The sequence below is a fragment of the Neovison vison genome, chromosome 11 (genome assembly GCF_020171115.1).
Source record: "Neovison vison isolate M4711 chromosome 11, ASM_NN_V1, whole genome shotgun sequence".
NCBI lineage: Eukaryota > Metazoa > Chordata > Mammalia > Carnivora > Mustelidae > Neogale > Neogale vison.
This window is the reverse complement of record NC_058101.1, coordinates 188484137-188512049: the sequence shown is the minus strand read 5'-3', so window position 1 is coordinate 188512049 and position 27913 is coordinate 188484137. Positions and strand designations below refer to the sequence as shown.

The 27913-nt window shown below is 44.6% G+C and overlaps 2 protein-coding genes across 8 annotated transcripts in view; one reads left to right on the top strand and one right to left on the bottom strand.

Moving 5' to 3' along the window:
* The window catches only part of PDGFRL (platelet derived growth factor receptor like), an 84769-nt gene extending 63516 nt beyond the window's left edge, over nt 1–21253 (top strand). The window contains exons 3-6 of the mRNA XM_044225504.1: nt 9366–9517; nt 14494–14787; nt 19270–19409; nt 20788–21253. Coding sequence (XP_044081439.1) covers nt 9366–9517; nt 14494–14787; nt 19270–19409; nt 20788–20976 — 775 coding nt within the window. The 3' untranslated portion in view covers nt 20977–21253. The remainder of the gene's footprint in view (nt 1–9365; nt 9518–14493; nt 14788–19269; nt 19410–20787) is intronic.
* A 661-nt stretch (nt 21254–21914) lies between these two features.
* The window catches only part of MTUS1 (microtubule associated scaffold protein 1), a 168988-nt gene continuing 162989 nt past the window's right edge, over nt 21915–27913 (bottom strand). For all 7 annotated transcript variants that reach the window (XM_044225500.1, XM_044225496.1, XM_044225501.1 and 4 more), the window contains 2 exons: nt 24724–24821; nt 21915–24225 (listed from right to left, as the gene is read on the bottom strand). In XM_044225500.1, the coding sequence (XP_044081435.1) occupies nt 24012–24225; nt 24724–24821 (312 nt within the window). In that variant the 3' untranslated portion in view covers nt 21915–24011. The remainder of the gene's footprint in view (nt 24226–24723; nt 24822–27913) is intronic.

Genomic DNA, 27913 nt, shown 5'->3' with positions numbered 1-27913 from the left:
ATACTAACTTTATAAGTGGTTGATCCACTACCTTTACTATACATTTACTCTTATCATTGATATTTTTTTATTTTATAATTTTCTTCTAGCTGTGATGTTTTCTTTTCTGCTTAAAGGAATCTTTTTAACATTTCTTGTAAAATCTGTTTAGTGGAAATGAACTCTAACTTTTTTTGGTCTGGGAAATTCTTTACCTCTCTTCCAATTTTGAATTATAAGTTAGGTGGAAAGAGTATTCTTTACTGTAGGCTTTTTCTTCAGCACTTGGAATATATGTCCTTTTCTTCTGGTCTGCAAAGTTTCTTCTGAAAAATTAGCTGTTGTAGGTAACTAGTTGCTTTTTTGTTGCCGCTTTTAAGATTTTCTCTTTATATTTAATTTTTTATAGTTTAATTGTAATATATCTTGGTTTGGACCTCACTGGGTTCATCTTGTTTGGGGCTCTTTCTGCTTCCTGAACATGGATATCTGTTTCCTTCCCCAGGTTAGGAAAGTTTTCAGCTATTATTTCTTCACATAAGTTTTCTGTCCCTTTCCATCTCTTCTCCCTCTGGGATCCCTATAATGTGAATGTTTTATGCTTAATGTTGCCTAGAGGTCTTTAAAATTATTTTTATTAAGGGGCCCCTGGGTGGACCAGTCATTTAAGTGACTGCCTTTGGCTCAGGTCATGATCGCATGGTCCTGGGATTGAGCTCTGTGTTGGGCTCCCTGCTCAGTGGGGAGTCTGCTTCTCCCTCTCCATTCCCCTACCTCCATTTGTGTGCTCTCTCTTTTGCACATGCTCTCACTCTGTCTCTCAAATAAATAAATAAATCTTTTTTAAAAACTGTCTTTATTAAAACAATTTTTTTCTGTTCCACTTGGATGATTTCCACTACCCTGTCTTCCAGATCACCAATTAGTTCTTCTGCATCTTCTAATCTGATGTTGATCCTCTTTAGTGTATTTTTAAAATTTCAGTTCTGATGAATTCTTCTTAATATTTTATTTCTCTTTGTTGAAGTTCTCACTGTGTTCATCTATTATTTTTCTGGGTTCAGTTAGCAGCTTTATGACCATTACTTTGAACTCTTTATTAGGTAGATTGCTTATTGCTTATCCCTCCTTCTTTTAGTTCTTTTTCTGAGGTATGTCATATTCCTCTGTCTCCTCATTTGGTCTGACTCTCTGTTTTTCTATATATTAGGTAGATCACCTGTGTCTCTTGAAGGAGTGGCCTTTTGTAGTAGGTGTCCTCTGAGGTCCAGAAGAGAATCCCCCCAGGACCACCATAACCAGGCACTCCAGAGGAGCTCCCTGTGTGGTCTGTACACACCTGTGACTGGGCTTTAGCTGCTCCTGGGCTGCTGGTGAGCAGGGATGTCCCCTGGTTCAGCAGGCTGTGAGGACCAGCTGTGATTTGTGATTATGCTGTTGTGTATGGCTGTGCTGGTTGGGTGTGGTAGGTTCCCCTTTTTCAGAATGTGATTCACTTCAAGGAGTGATGGTCCATGCCAAGGTGGCCCACCAAGTTTGGCAGGGCATACCGGGAATCACATTGGGGTGTACTAGCCAAGGCCACCTCCTGGGTATGGCAGAGTGGCAGCCACTTTAGTGGGGCATCTCCTGGTCACATGGGTCCACAGGGGAATGTGAAGGTGGGGTGAGAGGTGCTAGCAAGGTAGATGGTCATGTGTCAGAAATGGCACCCACCCGTGCTGGGCCAGATAGATAGATGGAGAGTAAAATAAAATGATACCTATCAGAAAGCTTTCCTTTCTAGATGAAGTTCCTACAGATACCTGCCCCTCCAGTGCATGCACTAAAATTAGTCACTAAATCTCTTTCACACACGACTCAGGCACTTTTCAAACTGCTGCCTCTGTGCTAGGTCTTGGTGGGAGTCATTTGTGCATAAGCCCTTTAAAAGTGGAGCTTGGGTTTCTTATAGTTTCTGGCTTTCTTGGAGTTAAGCCTTGCTGGTTTTCAAAGATAGACATTATTGGGGCTTGTTTTCCTAGTTCAGGTACTCAGGAGTGGGGTCCCTGATGTGGAGTTTGAACCCCTCACTTCTCAGGGAGTACCTCCTCATCATGCCAGGGGTGTGGGTCCTGACTAGACCATGTCTTTGACTCTTCTACCTATCTCAGTGTAGCTTTTTGTTTATATCTATAGCTGTTCTGGAGCTGCTCTGCTAATCTTCAAGTTGTTTCCAGAGATAGTTGTTCTATATGCAGTTGCAGTTTGGTTGTGTCCTGTGAGCAGGTGAGCTCAGGGTTTTCCTTCTCTGTCAACTTGATCCCCTCCTATTACTTCTATTTTAAGAATATGAAGAATCTGGCACAAGTCATTGTACAAGGAAAGTCTTGAATCCCATTCACATACATTAACATAACCTGTTGTTAGCATAGAAATATGGTAGTTATATTGCAAGGGTTTTGAATATGTCCTTGGATAGTCCTCAAACGTACAGAGGGAGGGATGAAGAGACGGGGGTGAGAAAGGAAGAAAGAGAGGGAGGAGGAGTGGGGCAGGAAGGGAGGGAGATAGGGGAGAGAGGGGGAAGGGAGGAAGAAAAGAGAGGGAAGGAAGGAAAGAAAGGGCGAGGGATGTTTCAGCTTAGTTTTTGACATTGAAACTATATTCACTTTGTTCCTCATTTTGCATATTTGGTTCTCTACTAGTTTCTCATACATATTTCTTTTCATCATTTTTTTAAAAAAAATCATAAACTGTGAAACTTTGATATGTTTTACCAGCTGTCTGTTTCCCAGGATTTGTACTTTGTTGATATGGCTCCATTCCCAGAATATCATAGAGCAATTATTTCTGACACGTTCTTAAAAAGAAGCTTAAACACGAGGCCCTGTATAAACACTTGAAATATGAACAAGCAAATACACATGAATCTTTATCTCCTTTGATGCTTGGCATAGTTCCTTGCATGTGGTAGAAGCTAAATAATTAATTTTTGAAGTGAATGTTGAATGAAGAGGATTTTGGATTGCATTTTTTTCCCTTATTCCTTATGCTTCTGTTTTGTGTCAATAGAGGCAACACAGTCTCCAATGCAGAATATCTGGGTTCTGATAGTTGAGTGGCCCTGAGAACCTTGTTTAAACTGACCTTCAAATTCTTCTCATGTGGTTCCAACACTTACTTGGGAAAGTTACCTAGCCTCTTCGGCATCCATTTGCTCACCTACAACTTAGGGTGGATAACAGCACCTACTTCACACAGCTTTTATGAGGATGAAATTAGTCAAAATCTAAAAAGGGCTTAAAACAGGCTTTTTAAAAAACATTTTTTTTTAAGATTGTATTTATTTGAAAGAGAAAGTTAGCAAAGAGAGAACATAAGCAGTGGGGAGAGGGAGAAGCATCTCCCCACCAAGCAGGGAGCTTGATGTGGGGCTCAATCCCAGGTCCCTGAGATCAAGACCTGAGCCAAAGGCAGATGCTTAACCAACTAAGCCACCCAGGTGTCCCTAAAACAGGGCTTAACATGTATTAAACACTACTTAGGTTTTAGTTAATATTATTAGTTTGATTATCTCCATCTCCTGGGACTGAGAAAAAGTAATGTGTGTCTTGGGTCCATTATATAGTAGATGTTTAATAACTAGTTGTTTTCCTTCCCTTGTTCCCTTCAATTACTCACTGAACTGTTAATTGGCCATGTACATAGAAAATGTGATATCACAAATACTACTCAGCTAATTTAATCAGCCCTTCCATGTTTTTGCTTGGGGTGTGTGTGTATGTGTGTGTGTCCATACTTAATAGGATTCGCAAGCTAGTTAGAGGCACCATCTCTTAGTCAAAATTCTTCAGTTCATTTCCTTTCAGCAGGATAGATATTCATGCCCTTTTCACTTACAAACATTTGTAAGCTAAGTCTTCATGATATTAGGATTAGAAGCTCTACTGTTTCCAGTTAGAAAACAGTGGACAAGGTACTTCTCTAAGTTTCAGTGTCCTCATCAGTAAAGAGGAAAAATAATACTTCCATCCTAATTGGTCATGAGAACTAGAGGATCATCATAACAGCAATATCCAAAATGTATAATAAAGCACTTACTCTGTGCCAGGCACTGTTCTAAGTCTTGAATTTATTCAAAGGACTTAGTGTGATGCCTGGCATTCCTAAGCATTAGCTCTTGTTAGTTCAAATCTGAAGAAGTAGGCGTGGCCATGCAGTGGAAGGCATGAGCTCCAGGTTAGGAGTCTGAAGGTCTTGGTGGAGCTGGGGTTTGATTCCCATCAGTATGGCTCCAAAGTCCATGATCTTATGCCTCATGTGACTGCTGCCTGTCACCCCGGGGCCTCTGCCCACCTATGTTCCAGTCAAACATCTCTTTGCCATGCACCAAAGTTCCTTTTTTCTCTTTTCAGGGGATCTCCTTCCCTTGGAATATATACCCACTACTTTGCGTATGTTGAAATCCTTCCCTTTTCCCAAGACTCTCCTAGCCTTGGAGCCAGTTTTTCCTGGTTACCCTCCTTGGATTCCCATGGCATTTTGTATAGGGGGAACTTGAGAACAGGAAGCTATTTAGATAACAATGAGTCCCTTACTCTTCACTTTGGAACCTCCCATTTAATTTGCACTCATGAAGTATTTATGGGACTGATAACTAATTATTTTGTAACCCAGGGTTTACCTCCTGCCCCTGGCTTGTAGAGTCTAGGGAAAGGTTAGGAACATGAACCCCACCATCATTACCTGGTCACCGTCCCAGGTGAAATCCACAGTGACCCCTAACTCTGAGAGCCATCAGCCTCCTCTTCTATGTCCCATGACATAGTCTTCTTACCGCCTACCCCCTGCCGACCCCCAGAAGAGAGTAGGCTGGGCAACCTGATGGAAGCTTCAAGCCTTCGCTGATGGGAACTATTTGCAAAGGCCGCAGGACCCTGATGGAAGGCATACACACATGCATGCATGCACATACACAGTCCTAAATTTTATTTTTTAATTTATTTATTTACGTGAGAGAGAGAGAGAGAGTGCATGCATGCAAGCATGCAGGACCAGAGGGAGGGGCAGAGGCAGAAGCAGATTCCCCGCTGAGCAGGGAGCCTGACTCGGGGCTCCATCCCAGGACCCTGAGATCATGACCTGAGCTGAAGGCAGATGCTTAACTGACTGAGTCACCCTGTTGCCCCCACAGTTCTAAATTTTTAATCGCTCTTTGAAACTTGGACTAGTTCAATACTGCGCTCACTGTGGGCCAGGTCTAGAAGAGAAAGACCTATACTGAGGTGTGCTAGGATGCTCAGAGCTGCCTCCAATTAGGGTAAATTCTGCTTCTCTTAAATATGATTTTTGGGCACCTCTTTTTGCTTCACTCAAACTTTATACCATCCACTGTTCCATTCCTGGGGATTCGTTAAATGGTTATAAGAGAAGGGGAGAGTTCTCATGTGAAGTGATTCCCTGTTCTTTGCAGGGCTCAGTGAATCCTTGTCTCCATTCCATTGTGCAGACTGTCCCCAGAGGCCTCGGGTCATAGTCCACCCATTTGGGTAGCCTGCTGCTTGGACTATATGAGACCATTAGAAGAAATGGACATTTTAAATCCAGGCATTTAAACTGTAATCCTGCTAAATAATTTGTTTCCTGTTTTATATTGTTTGCATACAAGAGGGGGTGGAAAAAATCCAGAAATGTTTTCCAGTGCATTTCCTTCCTTCCACCCCCAATCCTGCTAAAGATACAGCATGCAGATTTCATGGTGGTAGGGTTATTCCCAAGTGCTAAATTTTTATTTACCCAGTTACTTTCCTGGTAGGAATGGCATCTTATACTTCCTATCACAACAGTGCTAGCAAGTGTTGGGTTCACAGAAGGTGCTCAGGATATTGATCAATTACATACTGATTTTGTACTCCCGTTCTGAGCTCTATGGGGAATGTAGTCAAATATTTTGGTCCACCTAGGAAGACATTCATCTCCATTTTCTCTCCACCTTCCCATTTTTTATCTGCTGAAAGCCAGCTCTATTCTCACAACTGAAATTACCCTTTTGGTCATTGCCAAAAACTTTCATTCTGCCAAAGGAAGTTCGTGTGTGTGTGTGTGTGTGTGTGTGGTCATGAATCTCTCTTAAAGGCATCTGAAGCTTCCAAGCATCCATTTGTTGAATCCTTGTCCTTGATGATACTTTCCTGATTCTTCTCTCTACATCTTCTTTTCCTATTGGGCCCCTAGTTTGACTCTAGATTTTGCCCTCAGTCTTCTTTTTTCCTATGCTTTCTTTTGTTGAGGTCATTCTTTCTTTTGGCTTCATCTCTTACTCCTCTGTAGATGACTCCCCCGAATACAACTCTGGTGCTGTTTTCATCTTTTCTGTGCCCCAGTTTGTGTTTCCAACTCCCACATCAACTGACACCCACACTTCAGTGACCCACATTTCATCACAAATTTAAAATCTCCAATGGTGGGTCTAGTATTTTGCCTACCCCAATCTCCTTTCTCTTCTCTGTGATTCCATCTCAGTTGGTTAAAAATTTCTGACACACAGAAATACAAATTAAGTGCCTATGACTGATCTCTCTCTTTATTCCATCTCTTATACCCAGTCGGTCATATATGTCCCCCAAGAAAACATGCCTTGAATTTGCTTCCATTCCCCTGCCAACACTCAGCCTGGCCCTAGCACTTGCCTTGCTGTCCATCTCAGTGACAGGCTCTCTCAGCCTCTCCCTCTTCCTCTTGCCTCTCCCACACCTGTTCTTTTCACTCTTGCCCTGGCTAAGGTGGCCCATCACATTCCACCTCCAAACATGAGGGTGGTCCCTCCTGCCTGTTGTCAACTATATGCCCCGTGACTCCCAAGCCCCTCCCTCTGTATCCTCTGTGATGAATGTATTAAATCCTAAAATCAGTAATGAGTGCCTCCCACCCACCAGCCACTCAGGCCATGGCAGTGCAGTAAAATGAGCAGACCAGATCTGTTCCAGCCCTCCTGGGGCGGTAGTTTCCTGAGCGAGTGAGCTCACTCCCTGCATTTCCACCTCTGCCTTCGAAAGGCCAGCTTGTCTCACCTCCTCCTCAAAGCTGCCTTCAGCCTCTTCAACCCACAGGGATGAATCCCTTTTCAGAATTCTTACTCTTCTTGCTATGAATACCCCTTTAGCTATTCTCCAATATTTTCATGTACGTTAGTCTTAACCCCTTACTTGGATTGTAATATCTTTGAGGTCTGCTCTTATTTTTTTATTTTTACTTTTTTGCTATTCTATTTCCAATATTGGTCATGTATTATTTGTCATTGTTGTAGTGATATTCACAGTAATTACTACTAGTCTGCCATTATATGTAATTAAGTTATAATTAAAATAATACAATGAACCTGGTGTGGCAGGCAGAGCTTTACGTGCATTTGCTTATGTAATGAATCGCTATTCCATACATACTTAATTGACTTAAAATTTTTGACTCAGTGTCCCCCAGCTGTGGGTCTCAGCAAAGTCACTCCTGAGACTCAGTTTCTTCACCTGCAGTACTGGAAGCTGGATGCCTTTGTGTTTTGTTTTTCTTTTTTCCATACATAACTGGATGGATGCCTTCTTTTCAAGATTCTTTCCAGTTCCAACCCAGTGGTTCAATTCAATTTCAATGCACTTATTTCTAGGGAATCTTAACTGTGTTTTCTGCAAAGATTTTTTGCTTAGGAAATATAAAGCAAATATGCCACAGTCCCTGCCCTCCAAACTTTTTACCATCCATTGTAATAACAGGAAGCCATGGGTGTCTGAGGGATAGAGAATGAGGGAGATAATTACATCACTAGGAGAAAGCGAGAGTTGCTTCTAATTAAAAGCTTCCTGAAGGAGGAGAGATTTCCGTCCAGTTGAAAGAGGCAGTTGATGGAGTGGGAGTTTGGAGGCCCCTCTTGGCAGAACTGGTGGGCAAAGCAGCTCTTCAGTGATGAACCAGAACAGGATTTAGAACCAACCAAGAAGACACTTTGTTGTGTGCTAAATTTATCATGGTGACCACACTGATGTTGCTACAAAATATAACGGGAGAATCACAACTGCATCACAAAGTTCTGTGGATCTCAGAGGGGTTAGCCATTTGGGTATTGGAGATGCATCCTCAGATTAAAACCACTTAGTTTGACCTCCCCACATGTGGAGGCTCATAAGCTACAGGAGAACATCTGTTCCATTGGTGCTACATCTGGACTCCTGTCACAATATAATATAATTAATTACCATTACAATCAGCTAATAGTAGTGTTCAATGTTAATATTTATGTCTCTCCTCATTTCAGAGGGAACTGAAGCAGTTTGCAAATATATTCACATGCCAGAAGACAAAAATACATGAGATAGAGAATGAGAAAACAAAAGTGAGGCCAGTAGAAAAGCTAAATGCTCCAAAGTTCTAAATACTGTACCAGACATAGGCTGTGTAACTGGGGCTCAGCATCTTAGCTACCAAGCATTTTTCCCCAAAGAAAGTTTTCATTTTTATTATAATAATGTGGCATCTTAGAGATTCCAAGCTTATATTCGGAGATTTATTCTTTTTGATCCAAGAGATTTTGCACACAGGATGATGCTAGGTGCTTTCTTTCATGTTGTCTGCTCTTTATTTATGTTAAAGGTTTTTTTTTTTTTTTTTAACTTATTGGAGAAAGAGTGAGTGTGAGTGAGAGCATAAGCAGGAGGAGGGTCAGAGGGAGAAGCAGAACCCCGCTGAGTGGGGAACCCGATGGGGTGCTCGATCCTGGGACTCCAGAAGCATGACCTGAACTGAAGAGAGCCACCCAACAGACTGAGCCACCCAGGTGCCCCTTGACTGCTGTTTAAAAATGAACGCATGAGAAGCAAAAGCTTTTGTGACTGAATGAAAAGGCTTTTTAAAAAAAAAAATATTTGATCTATTCATTTGAGAGAGAGAGAGCATGAGAGGGGAGAAGGTCAGAGGGAGAAGCAGACTCCTCATGGAGCTGGGAGCCTGATGCGGGACTCGATCCCGGGAGTCCAGGATCATGACCTGAGCCAAAGCAGTCGCTTAACCAACTGAGCCACCCAGGCACCCTGAAAAGGCTTTTTTTGACTGAGTTTCTGTGGCTGTGGGGCTAATGTACGAGTGATGTTACTGAGGGGAAACATCAGAATTTCCTCCAGTGAGAAAATATAGTTGTCCTTTTTTGCTTCATTCTAGAAGCTTCTCTGACAATGCACCTCCCCTACAAACACTTCCTCCCAAAGCACGCTTTCAGCAGTTTGTGCCCTCTGAGGAGGGCCATCTGCCCAGAGCCACCAGGGACTTCATGTGGGAACAGCAGAGCCCCCCCCTCCCCCCCCAGTGCAGGCTGCAAGCCCCCGGGGCCGGGTGTGAGCTGGCTTTGTTTTGATTGACAGCGTGAAGCAGCAGGAGCGCTATGGGCAGCTGACCCTTGCCAACTCCACGGCGGCCGACACGGGCGAGTTTAGCTGCTGGGGGCAGCTCTGCCAGGGCTACGTCTGCAGGAGGGACGAGACCAAGACGGGCTCTACCTACATCCTTTTTACAGGTAAACTGTTTGGGGTGTTGGTGGGGTTCTTGAGATTGCCGGACTTGGCCCAGAGTTAATGGTTCCAAATATCTAATAATGACAATGACAGCTCTCCCTGGTGGCCAGGCTCTGTCGGGTTATGTCAGTTATTTCATGGAAGTCTCACAGGAGCCCTCCAGAGTAAGTACTGGGATCATTTCTGTGGCTTTCATGGGCAAGTCGAGGTTTAGAGAGATGAAATACGTCTTTAGGATCATACGGGTTACGTGGCAGTACCAGGAGTTGAACCCAGTCAGATCCCAGGGTCTGTACCTGCCTTGTCCAATATGGCAGCCACTAAACATGTGTGACTATTTATTATTATTATTGTTATTATTTTTTTGAGATCGAGAGAGAGCACGTGTGCGCAAGCTGGGGAGTGGGCTGGAAGAGCAGAGGGAGAAGGAGGGAGAGTATCTCAGGCAGGCTCCATGCCTAGCGCTCATTCTCACCACCCCAAGATGGGGAAATCAAGAGTCTGTTGCTTAACCAGCTGAGCCACGCAGGCCTCCCTGTGTTGGTGGATTTTATTTAGATAGAAATAATTTAAAATTAAACAATTTAAAACTCAATTTCTGAGCAACTCTTGCTGGGTTTCAAGGGCTCCTTGGCCACACGTGGCTGGTGGCTCTCCTCGTGGCCGCTGCAGACAGAGAACATGGCCGTCACTGCCCACAGTGTGACTGGACAGCATCCTGCAGATGCTTGGTCATTGTGTTCTCAGGACCCATTATGGGCTCCTTTCTAGAGCCTCCCTAGTCGGAAAAGGCTTAGCTACAGCCTCCCCACCCCCACATTTGTTCTTAGTACTGTGAGCTGAAGTTTTGGGGACAAGAATCCCAAAGGTGGCCTGTGTGGTCCAGCCCCCTCCCTGTGCTAAGTGAAGTGCCTGAAAGTATGCGGGTCAGAGGAAAACCTCTTCTCTGAGCAGCGTTGGCTATGTTCTGCCAGCTGAAACTTGCTCTTGGAGAAAGAGGCATTGCCATATAGCCTGCCGGTCTCTCTTCAGCAGGTTCACAGGGGAGCACAGCTTCCAGACATCTTAGAATGCCAATCTCTGGTGCTGGCATTGGCCTTGGCATTTCCGGTGAAGCCAGAATGCTTCCTTCCTGTCTAGGCTGGGGCTTTCTTGAGGGCTGTCTACATCCTGAACACTTCCACGTTTCAGACTCACGCTGACTTAGCTGTTGTGACCCAGATGATCCTAAATCCTGGCCATTTGTGTTTTAGCAAAATCTCACATGTTCTCCCCCCCCTCCCCCCCACATAGCTCCTCTCCGGTGAGAAGATTTAGGAGCACGTGCTCTGTGATTCTGGAGTCACACGGGTGTCATTATCACCACACCCTCAGGAAATATGGAGAAGCTACTTTACCATCTGTTTTAGAAATTGCGATGCTGACACTGAGGCTTGAAAGGGCAAGGTGACTTGTTCAGTGCTCCACACCTGGTAGTGAGGGGAAAGAGTCCACTCCTGGTTTTCTGACCTAGGATCTCCTGTTCTTACTGCCTTGATCCATTTCTAGGATGGGGTGATGGGTAGCTTGATAAACAGGCAGACAGACACTAGCTAGCGTAACTGGTGTTGGCAGGAGAATTGCTAACAGTTGTTCACAGGTAATCCCTTGTGATCCTCATTCTGGAATGTGCTGCACAGAATTGCCCACGTGCCCTTACCTCCTGTTATTCTGGACAAGAACCGATCACTATATTTCAGATGGCAGAATGAGGATATCCTGCCATGACTGGCAATACCACATCTTCCTAAAATACTGGGTTTTGAGTTGAGATTTTGAACTGAAGACTTCCCTTGAGCAGAACATTCCATAAGGGTTAAGGGCTCTCTTTGAGTTTTGAAGCTGGGTCCTCATTCCTAATTTATGGGATGCTCTCTAGTGAGTCACAGGAAGGCTGAAATAGTTATTTCAGCTTTAAAGAAACCTGGATCAAAAAGGGACATGACCTAATGTATTGTATCATTTTCTCTTTTCTCAATGCCACACCAAGAGGCCAATTGGATTTTCAGTACAAGGTTTAGCATTTATCTTTTCAGGCATGGTGGGTTTGTAAAACCAAGATGAGCTGTTACGGAAGCTGAGCTTCCTGCGGCTGGCTCTGATTCTTCCAGAACATATGCTTCCCCACTACCCACATAGAGAAATGTCTGGCATTCGTTATGTTTGTATGTTTCCCAAAGTTTGATCGCAAACACTGAAGCCTCTTTCTGGCTGTTGTTAATTTGTGCAATTTTTGATTAAGCCACTGTCAAGTGTATTTGATCTTTATGGGGGGACACTATCAGAGGGCTTTTCCCCCCCTAACTTCTTATTCAAGTATAATACCTACAAAGAAAAGTACACAAACTATTAGTATACAGCTCAATAAATTATCCACAAATGAATATATGCATGTAAGTTAGCAGTAGAGTTTTGTCATAGCAAAGTCTTGGGCACCAATTACATGTATAGTAAAACCACATTCATGAGCGTCTTGCTAAATCTGGAGTTTGTTGACATTTTGATTTTAATTTATAGCCTCTTTATTTAATTCTTGGAAATCTGAATTTCTACGTATTTGGTTTTCTTTCTTTCTTTATTTATTTATTTATTTTTGAAGATTTTATTTACTTGTTTGACAGAGATCACAAGTAGGCAGAGAGGCAAGCAGAGAGAGGAGGAGGAAGCAGGCTCCCCACTGAGCAGAGAGCCCAATGCAGGACTCGATCCCAGGACTCTGAGATCATGACCTGAGCTGAAGGCAGAGGCTTAACCCACTGAGCCACCCAGGCGACCCTTCTTTTTTTTTCTTTTCAAAGATTTTATTTATTTATTTATTTGACAGAGATCACAAGTAGGCAGAGAGGCAGGCAGAGAGAGAGGAGGAAGCAGGCTCCCTGCTCATCAGAGAGCCCGATGCAGGGCTCGATCCCAGGACCCTGGGATCATGACCTGAGCTGAAGGCAGAGGCTTTAACCCACTGAGCCACCCAGGTGCCCCCATGTTTATTTTCTTAAAGTAATGCTTGCCATCCACTTGAGTAGCTACAATCATGTTTACAGGGATCATATGTAACCTAAAATTTTTAAAATGAACTTCAGCAAATTTTTTTGTTGCTGTTGGTAGATGGGATCCACTAATTACAAATATGTTTTTTCTGTTTATTAAAGCAACTGGTGTGGTCACTTTTTCAAAGACTGTTTTATAATACAAGAAGTAAGGTCACATTTTTTGTTTGGGACTTTGGACTCTTCGCTCATTCTCTTGACTTTGTTTATACATTGTTTCCTCTATAAAACCTTTAAAGCAAGGTGGCTTCTAAATCTTACAGAAATTTTCCTTGAAGGCCTTTAATCAGGGCACAGCTTGCATGGAGCACTGGGTGTGGCGAAAAAATAATGAATACTGTTTTTCTGAAAATAAATAAATTGGGAAAAAAAAAGCTATCTTTACTATTCCAAATTCTCCTCTCTGCAAACAGGGATGTGGAAGCACAGAGATTAAATTGACATATCCAAGGCCATATAGACTTAACTCTGTGTGAACATGTGGGTTTTAGATACAACACTGACCAAGTTGCCCCTTCACTAAGGCTGGAAGTCAGTTAATCATTATTAAGATGGTGGCACAAATCCCCCAGCATGATAGAAATTCTTAGAAAAGATAAGAGTCTTAACTGAGCCATGACATAGTCCCTCTTGATCTCAGAGCCAGAGAAGACCTCCATGTCAGTGAAGTTGACACTCATGGACAAAGAACTTTTGGCCCATGAAGACATTTAGTGTATATAGGAATTCTGTCTCCAACCTAAAATATCAGATGACTGTGGATCAAAGAGGGCTAGTGAAGGAGAAGCCAAGAATAATTCTTTGTTTCAGGAACATGGTAGGGGAAAAACAAATTTTTATTTTTAATGAACATGGGAAAAATTTTAAGTTCAAAGTTTCTCTTAGCAATCACCATAATATTCCCTCACAGAATCATCCAGAAAACAAAGGATTTAATGTGCCATGCCAAAAACAAAACCCTAAACCATAGTCCCTTGACTATCCTAAGGAATGGATGTATGGGCAAGCCAGTCCTTGTTTCTCTCATTACTGTAAGATCAAATGCCATCATCTAGAACTTAACATACAGGGAGAGCGAGGTCAGGGCAAATAGGAGGACATGAGAAACTGACTGAATTCCCCAGCCTAGTGTGGGACTAGCAGAACTTAGAACTTGATACTAGTGGTTTCCTTGTCTGTCCTTACTTAATTCTCTTTCCATTGACCTTGGCAGGAATGAGGTCCTCTGGGCTGCGAGTAAGGATAGGTGAGGAGGCCAGCACCCTTGTTAGGCCGGATCTCTCAGAGACTTTGCTGTGCTGGGGAACCATTCTCAATGGGCAGTTACAAGCATAGGCTTTGGGGCTAACTTCTCCAGAGACACAGCAGATTTTTCACAAGTCTTAAAATTGCCTTTTTTTTTTTTTTTTTTAAAGATTTTACTTATTTATTTGGGAGAGAGAAAGAGAGAGCACGAGAGGAGAGAGATCAGCAGGAGAAGCAGACTCCCTGCTGAGCAGGGAGACTGATGTGGGACTTGATCCGGGACTCCAGGATCATGACCTGAGCTGAAGACACTTAACCAACTGAGCCATCTCGAAGCCCTTAAAATTCTCTTAACATAAGGAAATCCATCTCCTTCCCTGCTTTCTCAGTGGACTAATTCATGAACCTGATTTGGGCTTGACCTAATTTTTTTTGTTTGTTTGTTTGTTTCCTTTAAGGAGATGGGAAGTGAAATCTTTTTTATGAGAAAAGGAAAAGCATTTAAAAATAGCTTTTTCTACGCATAAGGACTTAGTGTCTGAATATATTGCCAGTTCCCTCTCTGTGTCCCAAGAATGTAAAAATCCTTAAGGTACTCTTACCTTTTTTCTCCAGAATTAATAAATCTCTAATCTTTCCCTTTGCAGAGAAAGGAGAACTATTTGTACCTTCTCCCAGTTACTTTGATGTTGTCTATCTGAACCCGGACAGGCAGGCTGTGGTTCCTTGTCGAGTGACTGTCTTGTCGGCCAAAGTCACCCTCCACAGGGAGTTCCCTGCCAAGGAAATCCCAGCCAATGGAACAGACATTGTTTATGATGTGAAGAGAGGCTTTGTGTATCTGCAACCTCATGCCGACCACCAGGGGGTGGTCTACTGCAAGGCGGAGGCTGGGGGCAAGTCTCAGATCTCAGTCAAGTACCAGCTGCTCTATGTGGAAGGTAAGGCTGCCTCTACCACTGCTTAGAGTTTAACCTCTGCCAGTAGCCAGTATCCGGTATGGATGTTCCCAGTTACGGATGGAAATCAGGAGGCACAGAATGTTGTTCTTAAAGTCTCCCCTACTGTACCACCATTTCTCGAATTGCCCGTGAACAACCCCTTCACTCCCTTCATCCACTGCTCCCTCTGGTCCTACTTCTGTGTAGGACCATCAGCCATTCTCCAGTATTTCCACCTGCTTAGAACATCCTCTCTGATGAGAACATCCTCTTTGTTGTATCCAAAATCCGTGGTCTCCTAAGGGCACCATCGCTCCCCAACTCAAGGTCAGGTTCTTCCTGTGCTTACTCCTGTGCTTATTCCGGCTTCCTCATCCTCATCCTCCCATCCTCTGTTAGGAACCTCAGCTCCTCTGGGCATTATGGCTCCACCAGCTTTCTCTTCTCCTTTCCAGTCATTCCCTTTGTTGGCTCATTGTCCTCCTGGTCTCACTTTCTGTGACGTCAGCTGGAGTTCATTGGGCCTGGTTCCCTGACCACTTCATCTCCTCCACCTCAGGCAGCCCTCCTTCGGCTGCAACTTCAGCCTGTCTTCAGCTACCACTGCTCCAACTGCAGAATCACGCACTGAATCCGACCCCCATCTCCACGCACAGCCTCACCCCTGCTCAACTACTGCTCCATGTTCCGTGACTCCTCTGTGCCTGTCCTCACTTCCACCCTCCTCCCCAAATTCTCCAGTGCCCTCCTGCCCTCCCCCACCTCCCAGCTTGGGGTCCAGGGCTTCACACTGCTATGCTCTCTGTGGTGCCCTCAACTCCTTGCCCACCTGTTCCCCCACTGCCAGGAAAATACCGCCCTAGAGAACATGACTCTACCCTTTCTCCACGATGAGAGCTACTGGAAAATCCCATGGTTGGGTAAATTCAGTCTCTTCCAGCTGACCTCACTTCCCACCTCTTGACACAACTGAAGTATCCTCAAATCCCTCCATTAAAAATGGAAGTATTTTTCTTTTTTTTTTTAATTTTTTATTTTTTATAAACATATCTTTTTATCCCCAGGGGTACAGGTCTGTGAATCGCCAGGTTTACACACTTCACAGCACTCACCAAAGCACACCCCCCCCAATGTCCATAACCCCACCCTCCTTCTCCCAACCCCCCTCCCCCCAGCAACCCTCAGTTTGTTTTGTGAGATTAAGAGTCACTTATGGTTTGTCTCCCTCCCAATCCCATCTTGTTTCATTTATTCTTCTCCTACCCACTTAAGCTCCCATGTTGCATCACCACTTCCTCATATCAGGGAGATCATATGATAGTTGTCTTTTTCCGCTTATTTCACTAAGCATGATACGCTCTAGTTCCATCCATGTTGTCACAAATGGCAAGATTTCATTTCTTTTGATGGCTGCATAGTATTCCATTGTGTATATATACCACATCTTTATCCAAAAATGAAAGTATTTTTCTAATGTGATCATTTTAATGAGGAGTTTCAATTCAGTGGATTCATATATGAAGTACTTTTTTCTTCACTTCCTTCAACTCTGTGTTAAAACCTGCTTTCCTAAGGGTAGCAAAGTCCATTAATGATATCTCCGTCTACTCTACATCCAACGGGCACTTTGGGTTAGTAAGACAGTCTCATTCCTGTCTCTAACACTGTTCATTTACAATCATTAACTCCACACTTGACCTGACACCCGCTCCTGCTCTGTCCACCAGCATGCAGGCAGCACTGGTGACGCCATCATCTATGATGGGGTTTGTAGTGGTGGAGAAAGACAATCTACCTCCCCTCCTCTCCTCTCCCTGCTCTGGTGCCAGACTTGGGGGAGAAGGGGAGAGGCTGCAGCCCAGAGACATTTGTTTCTTGGTGGTATTTACTGACCTGGCTTATTATGGAACCCAGTGGGACAGATGGTGGCTCTGAGGTCTTGCCATGGGATGATAAAGAATTCACCCCTAAGTAGCCCCTGCAGTGAATACACCTGTGTCGGACTCAGCCCCATCCTCCTTTTGGAGCCTCAGCTAAAGGCCTCTGCTCTTCTCATGTACCTCTTTGCCCTGATCTGCAGTGTGGTCTTGGAAAAGATATAGTCCTTGATGTCTCCATGTCCTTCTGTTCCCTTGGCTCTGGAGCATGTAAGAATGAGGAGCTCACAGCAGGGACACAGTCTCAGTCTCCCGTGCCCCTGGCAGCCCCCATGTACCATCATTCCCAGTGCTCTCCAGCTCTGGGCTGGTGGCACAGGCACAGCCAGCAAGCAGATCTCCTGCAGAATAACGTGGTGTCCTCTTCCTTTAACAAGTAATACTCTTGGGGCTCCCTCTCCTGACTTCCAGGACTAAAAGCACCCCCTTGCCAGCCCCTTTAGGGGAGTGGAAGAAATGGTTCCTTTTCATGTACTACAGTCCTACAACAGGGACTTGTCTCTGTTGAAGGACTATAGGAGCTCTTCTGTGCCTGGGGTGAGTGGTCTGTGTGTTGGGGGTCAGGGGAGTCCTTCTGCAATGCTGCTGCTTGAGCAGCCCTGGAGAGGCATGAGTGGCCCCAACAACAAGCAGTTCTCTGAGATGAGAATTTGGACACCTTCATGCCTCTGGTTCTCAGCCGTGGGACTTACTCAGTAGGTCATGCCCCCCAATAACGCTGCTGCTGAGTAACTTTCAGAACTTCCTTGACCAGCCTCAGCCCTCGGCTTAGGTCTTCTCTCTTTCCCCATCATAGCTAAATACCCTGAAACAGTGCTCCCCGTTCCCTGTGTTTCCCTCCCTCCTACACGCTCCGCATCGATCTCCCTAGTATCCCCCCGAATCAGCTCTTGCTAAAGGCCTCGGGACTCCCAGGACATCAAATCCAGTAGATAAGCTTCTGTCTTCATCCTATTAGGTTCTGCCACACCTATGTGAAATGCCTCTTCTTTGGCTTCAAGTTTTCCTGCCTTCCCCCCACTTTCTTATTCTGCTTTGTCAGCATTTTGCCTCTCCCAGCTTGTCAAGGTTGGAGGCCCATGGGACACGCTTCTTTCTCACGCCTCGCTGTCCTGCTGGCCAGCCTCAGCCATACCCACGCTCTGCTCACTGCTAGCTCCCAAGTGCATATGTGTGGCCCAGATTTGCGAATGACAGCTTCAGGTCTGTCTGCACTTGATGCCTCATGGGCCCTGCCTTGAACTCAGGTCTTCCTCCAGGGTCCGGTTCGTTGGCTTTCCCGGTCTCAGTGATGGTGATACCATCACCCACGTGCCGGCCTAAGACGGGGAGTCAACCTGACAGCCGTCTCCTCCCTCCCAGGCCTTTTCACCTTTCCATCAAATCATTTTCACATTATCTTTTTGTGCCCTATTTCTTCCTATCCTCACTGCAAAAAAAAAAAAAAAAAAGTTCAAACTATCATCTTCTCCTCCTGGGACTAATGCAACTCTTTTCAATGGTTTCCCCCTTTTCTTTCTTCATCTTCCCTACCATAGCGGACTATAATTACAATTAAGACCACTTAGTAGGTGCCCATGTTTCTTAGACCTCTAGTCAGAATCTTGCAGGTGGACTGAATGGCCTTGCCGGACCAGCCCCTGCCCCTAGCCTGCAGCCTGCCTCCCCAGCCTGCAGCCTGCCTGGCCTTTGTCCACTTCATGGCAGGGGCTCTACACACTGGGATTCCCCAGGCCGCAGCTGCCTCCCTGCTTCTCCCTCCGTGCCTGATAAGCTCAGCCGTCAGATTTTAGTTCTAACATTGTTCCCTGAATCAAGGAAGCCCTTCTTGCTCTGCAGACTATTCTGAGCTTCTAGAACATGCTGGGCTTCTCCTTCACAGTTCCTAACAGAACTCAGGTTTTATATAAACTGCACACTTACTTGCTTAGTGTCTGCCCCCTCCAGACCATGAAGAGAGGTCCCCAAGGGCTCAGAGACCACGTCTGGGTTGTCCCAGCTCCTAGTCCATTGCCTTGCTCAAGGCTGCCATCGCAATCACTTGAGAGAACCGATCCCAGTGAAGAGATGTTTCTACATCGCTGTGAAGTAAAGGGACGGCCAACAGATGTAGTAGCTGCACCCTTCCTGCGAACATCTTTTTCCTTCGACTCATTGTCCTCTTCCTTCTGAGGACGGACAGTCACACACCCGCCTGGCTCCTCCTCACCCCTTCAGCTCCCCTCCTCCCGGCCCACCCCTTCTCTACCTTCTGCTTGCTCTTTCCCCATGCACCTTCTTCTCCCTCAACTTTCTTATTCCCTGAACTTTCAGCCTCCTCTCCCAGTGTAAATATAAGGGGCCAGGCCTGGGAGTCCTGGATAAGCACGCACCCCAGACCATCAAGGTAGAGAAGAGGCCGCAGAGGACACCGGAAGTTGGCCGGGAAGCTGGAAGGCAGGCCGAAACGTTACAGCGCTGTTCGAAGAGTAGAATGCGTCTCAAGGTTTGTCTGCAAGGTCACACGGATTCCACCTCACTTTCCCTGTCCCTCGCTTCCTTTCAGTTCCCAGAGGCCCTCCGTCAACAACCATCTTGGCGTCCTCAAACAAGGTGAGAAGTGGGGATGACATCAGTGTCCTCTGCACAGTCCTCGGGGAACCCGACGTTGAGGTGGAATTCAGGTGGATCTATCCAGGACAGAAGGTAAGGGCTGTCCACCCCCGGCCCCAGCCAGCTCTCTCAGCTCGCTGTTTTGTCCTCTATCCCCTCCTGTAAGGGAAGAGATCAGAACTTGAGAAGTGCAGGGAGTTGTGGAACCACAGTAGGAGCCCAGGCTTACTGGTTTTCTAAGACATTTCATTATATTTACAAGTGGCTTTTTTTTTTTTTTTTGAAAAAAATGGGTTCCGTCAGGCAGTTCAGCATACCCTCTTTATATGTTATTTTTCTCCATAACCCTTGAGCACGATGAGACCTGAAAAGCAAAGTAGGGAGCCTCCCTCTTTCTCCACCCCCAATTGTGGGTCATTTGGAGGCCACTTGGTTTCCAGCAGAGAGCTCTCCCCGGAGAAACTATGCCCTGTGCTGAGGACATCCACCAAGTGGGCATAAAAATGTAGGCCCTGGCAAAAAGGTGCTGCTCAGAGATTTGGCCTTGCAGACAGTCTATTTTAAAATAGACTTTCCATAAGAGCAACTACTGCACATTTAGCCCCTGTGCCTGTTTTGCTCACTAAAATAAACAGCTTTCTACCACCATGGAATAATCCCTGCCTTGCCAGAAGAGATTTGGCCTCCTAAGACACAGCCCATAAGGCAGAAGTGTATTGGCTACTATGATTGGTAGAAAATAACTCTCCCTGGAAAAAAGTTTCCTAGGACTAGGTACATGTTTTTAAAAAGCAATGTCACACTTTGAAGACATCAGTGATTTGCAACAGCATGCTTTCTTTCTATGAACACAAAGGGTATTTTTTTTGTAATACTGGTAATATTAGAGTTAGGTTAAATTAATCTAGAACACACTATATTTTTATCACCAAAGTTGGATGAAGCATCTTAAAAGTGACCATCTCACTTTCTAGAAATAGGAAGTTATGTCATCTAGGGCATCAGGTTATCCATCCTTGGGGTACAGCTTTTCTCCTCACCGGAGTCCTTTGGAATATCGATTTCTACTTCTGCTTCCCCAAATCTGAACAATCAAGAGCTCTTACTCATTCACAATTGCCTTTAAATTCTGTGACATAGAACTACGGAGTGGGCAATGTCAAGAGGAGAGCAGTGGAAATTTTTATCCCTGTTTTGTTTTTTTTTTTGCCTAATTCCAGTTCTACATTCTTGGAGTTCCAAAAGAATAAATTTTATATTAAGTAGCCACTTACTGAAGACCAGAAAGAGCGTGCCAAACAGTATTATGTTTATACAGTGTAAAAGCTCCCCTGTGCTACACATACCAAATAATCTTTTATAAGTACGTATTTTGGCCTTGGAAAACAACACCCAATGGTGCTGGGTGAATGGGAGCTGTTTGTAGAAGCCTGTTGCTTGTGCTTCAGCACATGGGGGTGTCGTTCAACAGGATGAAAGGCCCGTGACAATTCAAGACAGTTGGAGGCTGATCCACAGAGGACTGGGGCACACCACAAGAATCTCCCAGAGCACCCTGACCATCGAAGACTTTGAGACCATTGATGTAGGATATTATATTTGCACTGCTCACAATCTCCAAGGGGAGACCACAGTTGCTACCACTGTTGAGTCTTCCTGACTTGGCAAATGAAGTACGAAAAATTGATGGAAAGTTCATCTGTGTCCATAACCCGCTTCGGGGTTCTTTTGACTAATGCTTTGCCAGAGGCTGATGTCAAGTGCCAGACCCCACCCCCTGCCCTGTGAGTCAGACCCAGACATCCCAACTAAAAGGAAGTCATCCGGTCTAATAATAGAAGTGTTAACTCCTCTGACAGAGAGCATGTATTTTGATTGCTTACCTATCTCCATGCATTTCTACTTTTTATAATAAAAAAGCATCGATATTAACTTTATATCCTCATTTCTATTAAATAAGCAAGTTTCTGTAAAAACAAAATAAGCTAAGTGTTCATTTTTTAGTTTGTTTTGAAGCGCATCCAGGAGGACTTGCTGGCAGCAATGTTTGGATCATTACCCAAGATTCTATTTGATACCACAACTACAACACATGAGGACCTAAAAATGCAGTAATACATGGGTCGGCCACATCTACAATGCAAATACAAAGGTATCAAAAAAATGGCGTAAACTTGCCTTTCTAAGCTGCCGTACTCAAAAGTACGAGTTTTAAAAAATTCTCGAGTATTTTTAAAAAAATTCAACTTTCATTATAAAATAAATTTCCAGGTCAAGGAAGACTCAACTTCATTTAGGCTTTTTTGCCATCTTTAAAAATATTTAGACTTTAGCTCTTCCCATTTTCTTACCTTATCCAGAAGAAATTGTTAAAATCTGTCAAAATTTCTCCAACACACATAGCTGGGAATTCAGAGAAGCTTACCTGTAAGTCTCACTCTGAAAGGCAGATTTCAGCCCCATGACTAATTCTGTCATTGCATTGGAAGCTCCTGGGAAACAGCTGAAGAGGAGACAGACGGCCACCTGGGTCTTGAGAAGGGCTAAAACTGGGTTTTAGCCACTTTGGAGGATGGACTAGGTCAGAGGTTACAATTCTTACATTGAATATTCCAGCATTATTTATTTGATCAAAGTAAAATACACTTTCCATCACTACAAACTGATCACAACTACAGTTTATACATCCATATTTTCATGACGTGCCAACATTTTGCATCCTACGTGAAAAACATTTGGTTTGGAAAAGAAAAAAAATCAAAGTTCTCTGGTTCATTTCCTATCTACTCTCCTGTTGCCTCCCATTCTCTGAAGACATTTTGTATTAATTGTGTAAAAGACTGATTTCCCTAGACACCTAAATGGTATGGAGGACAGCAAGGAACAGCACAAGATGTCCCATGCGTAGGAGATGGATGGCAAACCCGACTTTGGCTAATGGCATTGAAAACAACTCAGAAGGGCAAGCGGAGAGCTATGCCAGGAGGTGGCAGTGAACCTCTATTTCCATTTATCAGAAGCAAACATGGAAGGTTACATACATAAGAAACAGTTGGAGGTTAAAGGCTTGAGACACAATCACTAATAAAAACAACCATGCATCATGAAGATCAGTTTGCTATGTAGTATACATGTAAATGAGGACTCATATCCACCTCTAGTATTCCAAGTCCATTCTTACCCTATAGCGGTTGCTTGTAAAGCCACTGGGCATCAGCGACACAGGTTAGTAAACACTGACATGCAGGGAGAGGGAGAGGAAGCCACAGGTCTTCCTTCTACTTCCCCCCAACCGAAGTACTAGAAAGGGGGGAGGTAATAAGTTCTGAAAAGAAACTGCAATGCAGCTTGGAGGGAGTTGCACATTGTCCATTCATTCAATGACCATTCTGCTACTTTCTCAAGGACAGAAGGATTCTTCAAAGGATGCATGGAAACAGCATCTCTTCTCCAAATGTTTTACTCAATACGGCATCATTACGTTAAACAGGCTGTTCCTGCTCCTCGAGAAGCACGGAATCCTACCTTAGTTCTAACTAGCTAATGACTTACTCTTCATTCTCTCTAGGGTTTCCCAAAATTTGTACTAGGAGATCCAGGCCTTGGTTTATTTGGAAAGTGGTTTTGGCACCTCGATGATGAGCTGGCTCTGGAAAAGCATATTTCTTGTCCCAGAGAAAAGTAGGTAGGAGGTAGAAGGTTTGCTTTTGTGGCTCTGGTGAGAGGTGGGGCAGTGGGGCGGGGGGTTGGGAGAAGAGGAAGGCGGGGAGTGAGGATCATAGGAGAGCAGATAGTTTCAACCCGTGGGAACAGCTCAGATCAAGGTAAAAGTAAGGCAGAAGTAAATCAACCAGTACTGCCCTTTTGCTTTATACAGATTTTTAGAAAAATTAGGGTCCTCTATTTGCGCATAGCCTGAGAAAATAGATTGTAGTATCATGTTAGGTTCACGTGGGGACATTAAAAATCTAACTAGTTTCAGCTGACATTGCTAAGCACCGAAAGCCTGCCAACAAGTTACTCCAGAAGGATTCAGAGCTGGATAGACATGGACAAGTCAAAGCTTTTCCTGTCATTACCACTCCCCACCGTCAAGGGCTGAGCCAAGTTGGTGGTAGAGAATTTTAATTCAAGCGACTATCATTCCTCCTCCTATGGCTTTTGCAGAAATGCATACACGGACTGTTATTAGATTAGTACATACCCAGATTTACGCAGCATCGGACTTTCAATTCAGAGCAAAGGAGGCAGCGTCAAACACAGGACACTCTCTGCACCCATTTCATTCACACATCCCCAGTCAGACCAAAACAAAAATCACAAGAAGGTTGTCTGTGGTGAAGAACATTATAAAGGTTATAAATCTTTATCTTAACAGGCCCCTGAGAGTTTTTTTTCCCCTTCTGCTTAGGTGAAAAAGGCAATGAACAAGACCCTCTTGTTCTTGAAGTGCTCTGTGCAACAGCGTCCATGTAGATCCATTCTGAGATCTTTGCGGGGGAGGCTCTGGGACGGGGTCCAAGTCTTCCTCCAGAGTTCCAGTCTCCACAGGAGCCTTGGGGGTGGCGACTCTCCAGTTCCCGAGTGGTCAGCATGTGTCCACTACTGTAGCGCTCGCTCCCATGGGTGTGGTTAGGGTCAGTCCCGCAGACCTGTACAAATGCTTGTGGACAGTCTCCCAGCTTCCAGAAAGCGTCATCTGGGTGAGATGCTGGGGCTGGGGAAGGAGCCGGAGTTCCTCGGTGACTGGAAGGGGACAGCGGCGGACGTGGGGGACCTCTTGGGGCTGCACAAGTCCCCGTTGTGCAACTTCCACAGCAGCTCCTCGTTCTCCATGGACAGTCTCTTGTTGACCTTGGACTCCTTCTCCAGGGACTCCTGAAGAACAGCCTGCTCGGTGGAAAGTTGCCTTGAGGACAAAAAAAGAGCCACAAACCACGTGGACCTGAGTTCAAAGGAACTTGAAAAAATTCTTACCACTTAATATTTGAGCCCACGAAACAATCCCTTTGGAACAAAAGGGAGTCCTGCCCAGGGCTGACTGGGCACTGGAGGGCCTGGTTGCGGGAGAAACGTTGGGAGTGTAAGCCTCAGTCCAAGGAAAAGTACCTTTGGGGGCAAGTTCCCTGTTGGCTGGGTGGCCCTACCACAGCTTTTCTCCATATCTTATGACTGTCTCATGCTTGGGGCTGTTTCTTCCTGGGTCTTGTGATGCTCCTTCTCTGAAAGCATCTCGGGGTCAGGAAGCCGGGGGTCATAGTGGCCCACACCATTGGCTCCCATCCTATTTTCCACATGGAAGTCAGTACCTGGTGAACCAGCCACTTCAGCCCTATTTCACGCTCCCTGGGGATGGAGTGTGGTAACGAGGACAGGAAGAGCTCAGGGAAAACGGGACCGTGCTTACCTGGAAATCGCCATGTGCTTGTCCATGCGAGCTTTCAGTTCCTCATTCTCCTGCTGAAATCGCTTCAGTTTGTCAACCAAGGCTATGTTGTTGTCCACCTTGGTGTGAACGAGAACGCTTGCATTTAGACATCAAACAGGAAAGCCCCTCCTTCCCTCAGACGCATTCCTGACACTAACGCACTTGGAGAGATTTCATTAAGGAAGGTTTAGTCGAATTCTGAAATAGCTACACATGGACATGCTGCCAAAGAATCTGAGGCAGCCAAACAGAGCATCTAGATGTGTGTTTTTCATCTTGGAACACTGAAAAAATAAAGTTGAAATATAAAAAAAATCGATTTTTAAAATCTATTTTTTAATTGACTAATAATTTTTTAAAAATGTATTTTTAAAAAAGCTCTGCCAGGTCATTGATGTGGCCCCAGGGGTGATGGACTTGTTCAGGGTTGGGGTGGGGGGAGGTGGGGAGGAGGTTTTAGAACTGCCCCTGAGAACTGGTGCCCAGCCCTGGGCAACCATGGGCCCTGGGCATCTCCTTCAGTTGCAAGGTGGTCAAATGACAATAGCGCAGGCCTGCACTACAGCTTCCTGTGGTAAATTCTGGAGAAAAAAAAAAAAAAATCCCCGTGTTCAAAAGAAAACTCCTAGTAGGCCCACAGCTGACAGTTCTTGTTCATTATGGTCTAAACGCGGTTTGGAGTTTCTCGGTAGTCTTAAATTCGGGTGGCCACACAAAGCGCCGATTCACCAAGCTCCGTGGAACCCCAACCAGGAGAAGGAGCACTCGCTACACAAAGCCTCCCTCCTCCATTCAGGGGAAGAGACATCCGTTCTCCTGCGGGCCTGCCCAGGCTAAACTTCCAGGGAAAACAAACTGATCAGGGGAGAGGTTCAAGGATAAAATCCCAGAAGACATTTCATCACTTAACATGACGAAGAGCTGATTACATCCCCCTACTTTCTAAAGGTAAGATTTTCTTACTTGCTGAGGCGGTGACCTCGTAGCTCTGTCAGAATTTATGCTAATCCCTGTCTCGGCAGTGTATGACTAATCCACTCTGATTATGATTCTCGGTTGGGAGTCCTACTGTTCTTAGCATTTCCTATTATCCAGAAAGTGCTCAGGACAAGCCAGCCAGGGGGGATAACCTTCCCAAAAATGAGACTGTAAGAGAAAGGGAGCCTTGGGATTTCCAGCAATTACAAAGGAATTCAAGATAACACATGAGGTGGGGAAATCTGGAATGAGAGACTGGGCAGGGATTGGCCGGATGGTATTATCTCATTCAGTGCCTTCTTCCACAGGAGACTAGTCCTCGTGTTCCCACACAGCCAACCACGGGCAGAGCTGGTTTTCATACCAAAGCTTTCGTACTGAGAAAGCCGCCTTGCTTTCTAGGAGTCTCATTTTCTACACAGGCTCCAAGCTTACAAATACAAGCATACTTCATTTTATTATATGTCACTTCTTCGTGCTGTGCAGGTATTGTGGGTTTTCTGGGATTTTTTGTTTGTTTTAATAAATTGAAGATCTGTGGCAACCCCATGTCAAGCAAGTCTACTGGTGCTACTTTTCCAATAGCATTTGCTCTCTTCAAGGTTTTTGACACATTTTGGTCATTCTGGAAATATTTCAAACTTTTTCTATACTATTACATTCGCTATGGTGACCTGTTTAGTGATTATGACTCACTGAAAGTTCAGATAGTTAGCACTTTTTAATTAGGGTATGTGCATTGACTTTTTTGTTTAGTTTTGTTTAGATATAATGCTATTGCAGACTTAACAGACTTCTTTCTACGTGCACTGGAAAACCAAAAATTGCATTTGACTCACTTTATTGCAACACTGGCATTGCCGTGGTCTCAAACCAAACCCACAATATCGTTCACTGAGGTGTGCCTGAAGATAAAGTAACCACGGGTTTACCTGTTGCAGCAACTCGATGCTAACGAGTACCAGGATACTTCTCGGGCACGGCAAGAAACAAAAATATTTCTGGGTCAACAAAAATTATAATGTGTTGTCAATTTTATAACAGAGCCTGTTCTTCATGTATATGGTATTTTGAAAAGTCTGGATGCACGAATGGTACATGGGGCAACAAATTATTAGCAGGGCGATCTACAGGACCAGTGACTGTGAGATTAGCTGAGTTATCAGGCTTGATGGAACAGGATGACCTTTGGCAGAAACTGGTATCTATGCCAGATTAGGCTCATTAATCAACCATAAGAATTCTTCTTTCCTTCCTTTAAAATAAATACCAAAACTGCCTGGCATGTCAAAGTGCCTGTATATCCAGATGGGGGTTTAGCCCTTACATCCCTCAACCGTGAGGTAATGGTGTCTCTAGAAAACTGAACCAAACCAAACACTAAAACTCAGACAAACCAGGAAGCAAACAAAGAGTGGCCTCCAGGCTCCCTGTTGTCCAGCGCTGGTTTGGGTTTGAACGAGGCACTCGGTCACTCAACCATGAATCACTCATAATTGGGGGACAAGGGACAGGCACAGTGAGGCAGCTGGCACAGTCAAGGGCAAAGTATGGCAATAGCTGGGATCACTTAAGCTTCCTCGCCAAACCCCGCCCACTTGGTGAGACTCCTGTCTCCCAGCAGCTGTGTACTAGGGCTGGGCACCCCACTCAAACACGGACTTCTCAGTAAACCTGTCTCTGGCTGAATCGGTGCTCTGCCCTCAAGGCTACAAACTCCGCTTCATTCTTATTTTTCATAATGTTTACATCTGTCCAGCCAGATTAATTTTATGAGAGCACGACTCTTCTATTACATTCTAATTCACGAGAAAGAGGAGGAATTTAGATAGCAAACTGCATTGCCCTCATGTGATTCATTTACATTTTTAACTGTCTGTGAATAAGACACCAGTCCAGAGTTGGTGATATATGAAAGTACTGTTTTTTACATGTTTTTAAGATTCTTCATAGATGCATTAAGATTCAGAGACCACTAAAACGGAAGCCTAATTTGTTTGTTGTGGTTTTTCCAAGGACCCAAATGCTGCTTTCTATATTCCTTGGGAAACAAAAAAAAAAGTTCCAGAAGGCAGCAATAAATAAACCTGGAGCCAACCCACAGAAGCAAATGTAGCCTCTGTTACCTTCTGCACATTTCCAAGTACCTTGAAGTAGCAGTTAAAATGACTCCACAGTTCTAGCTCAGAGC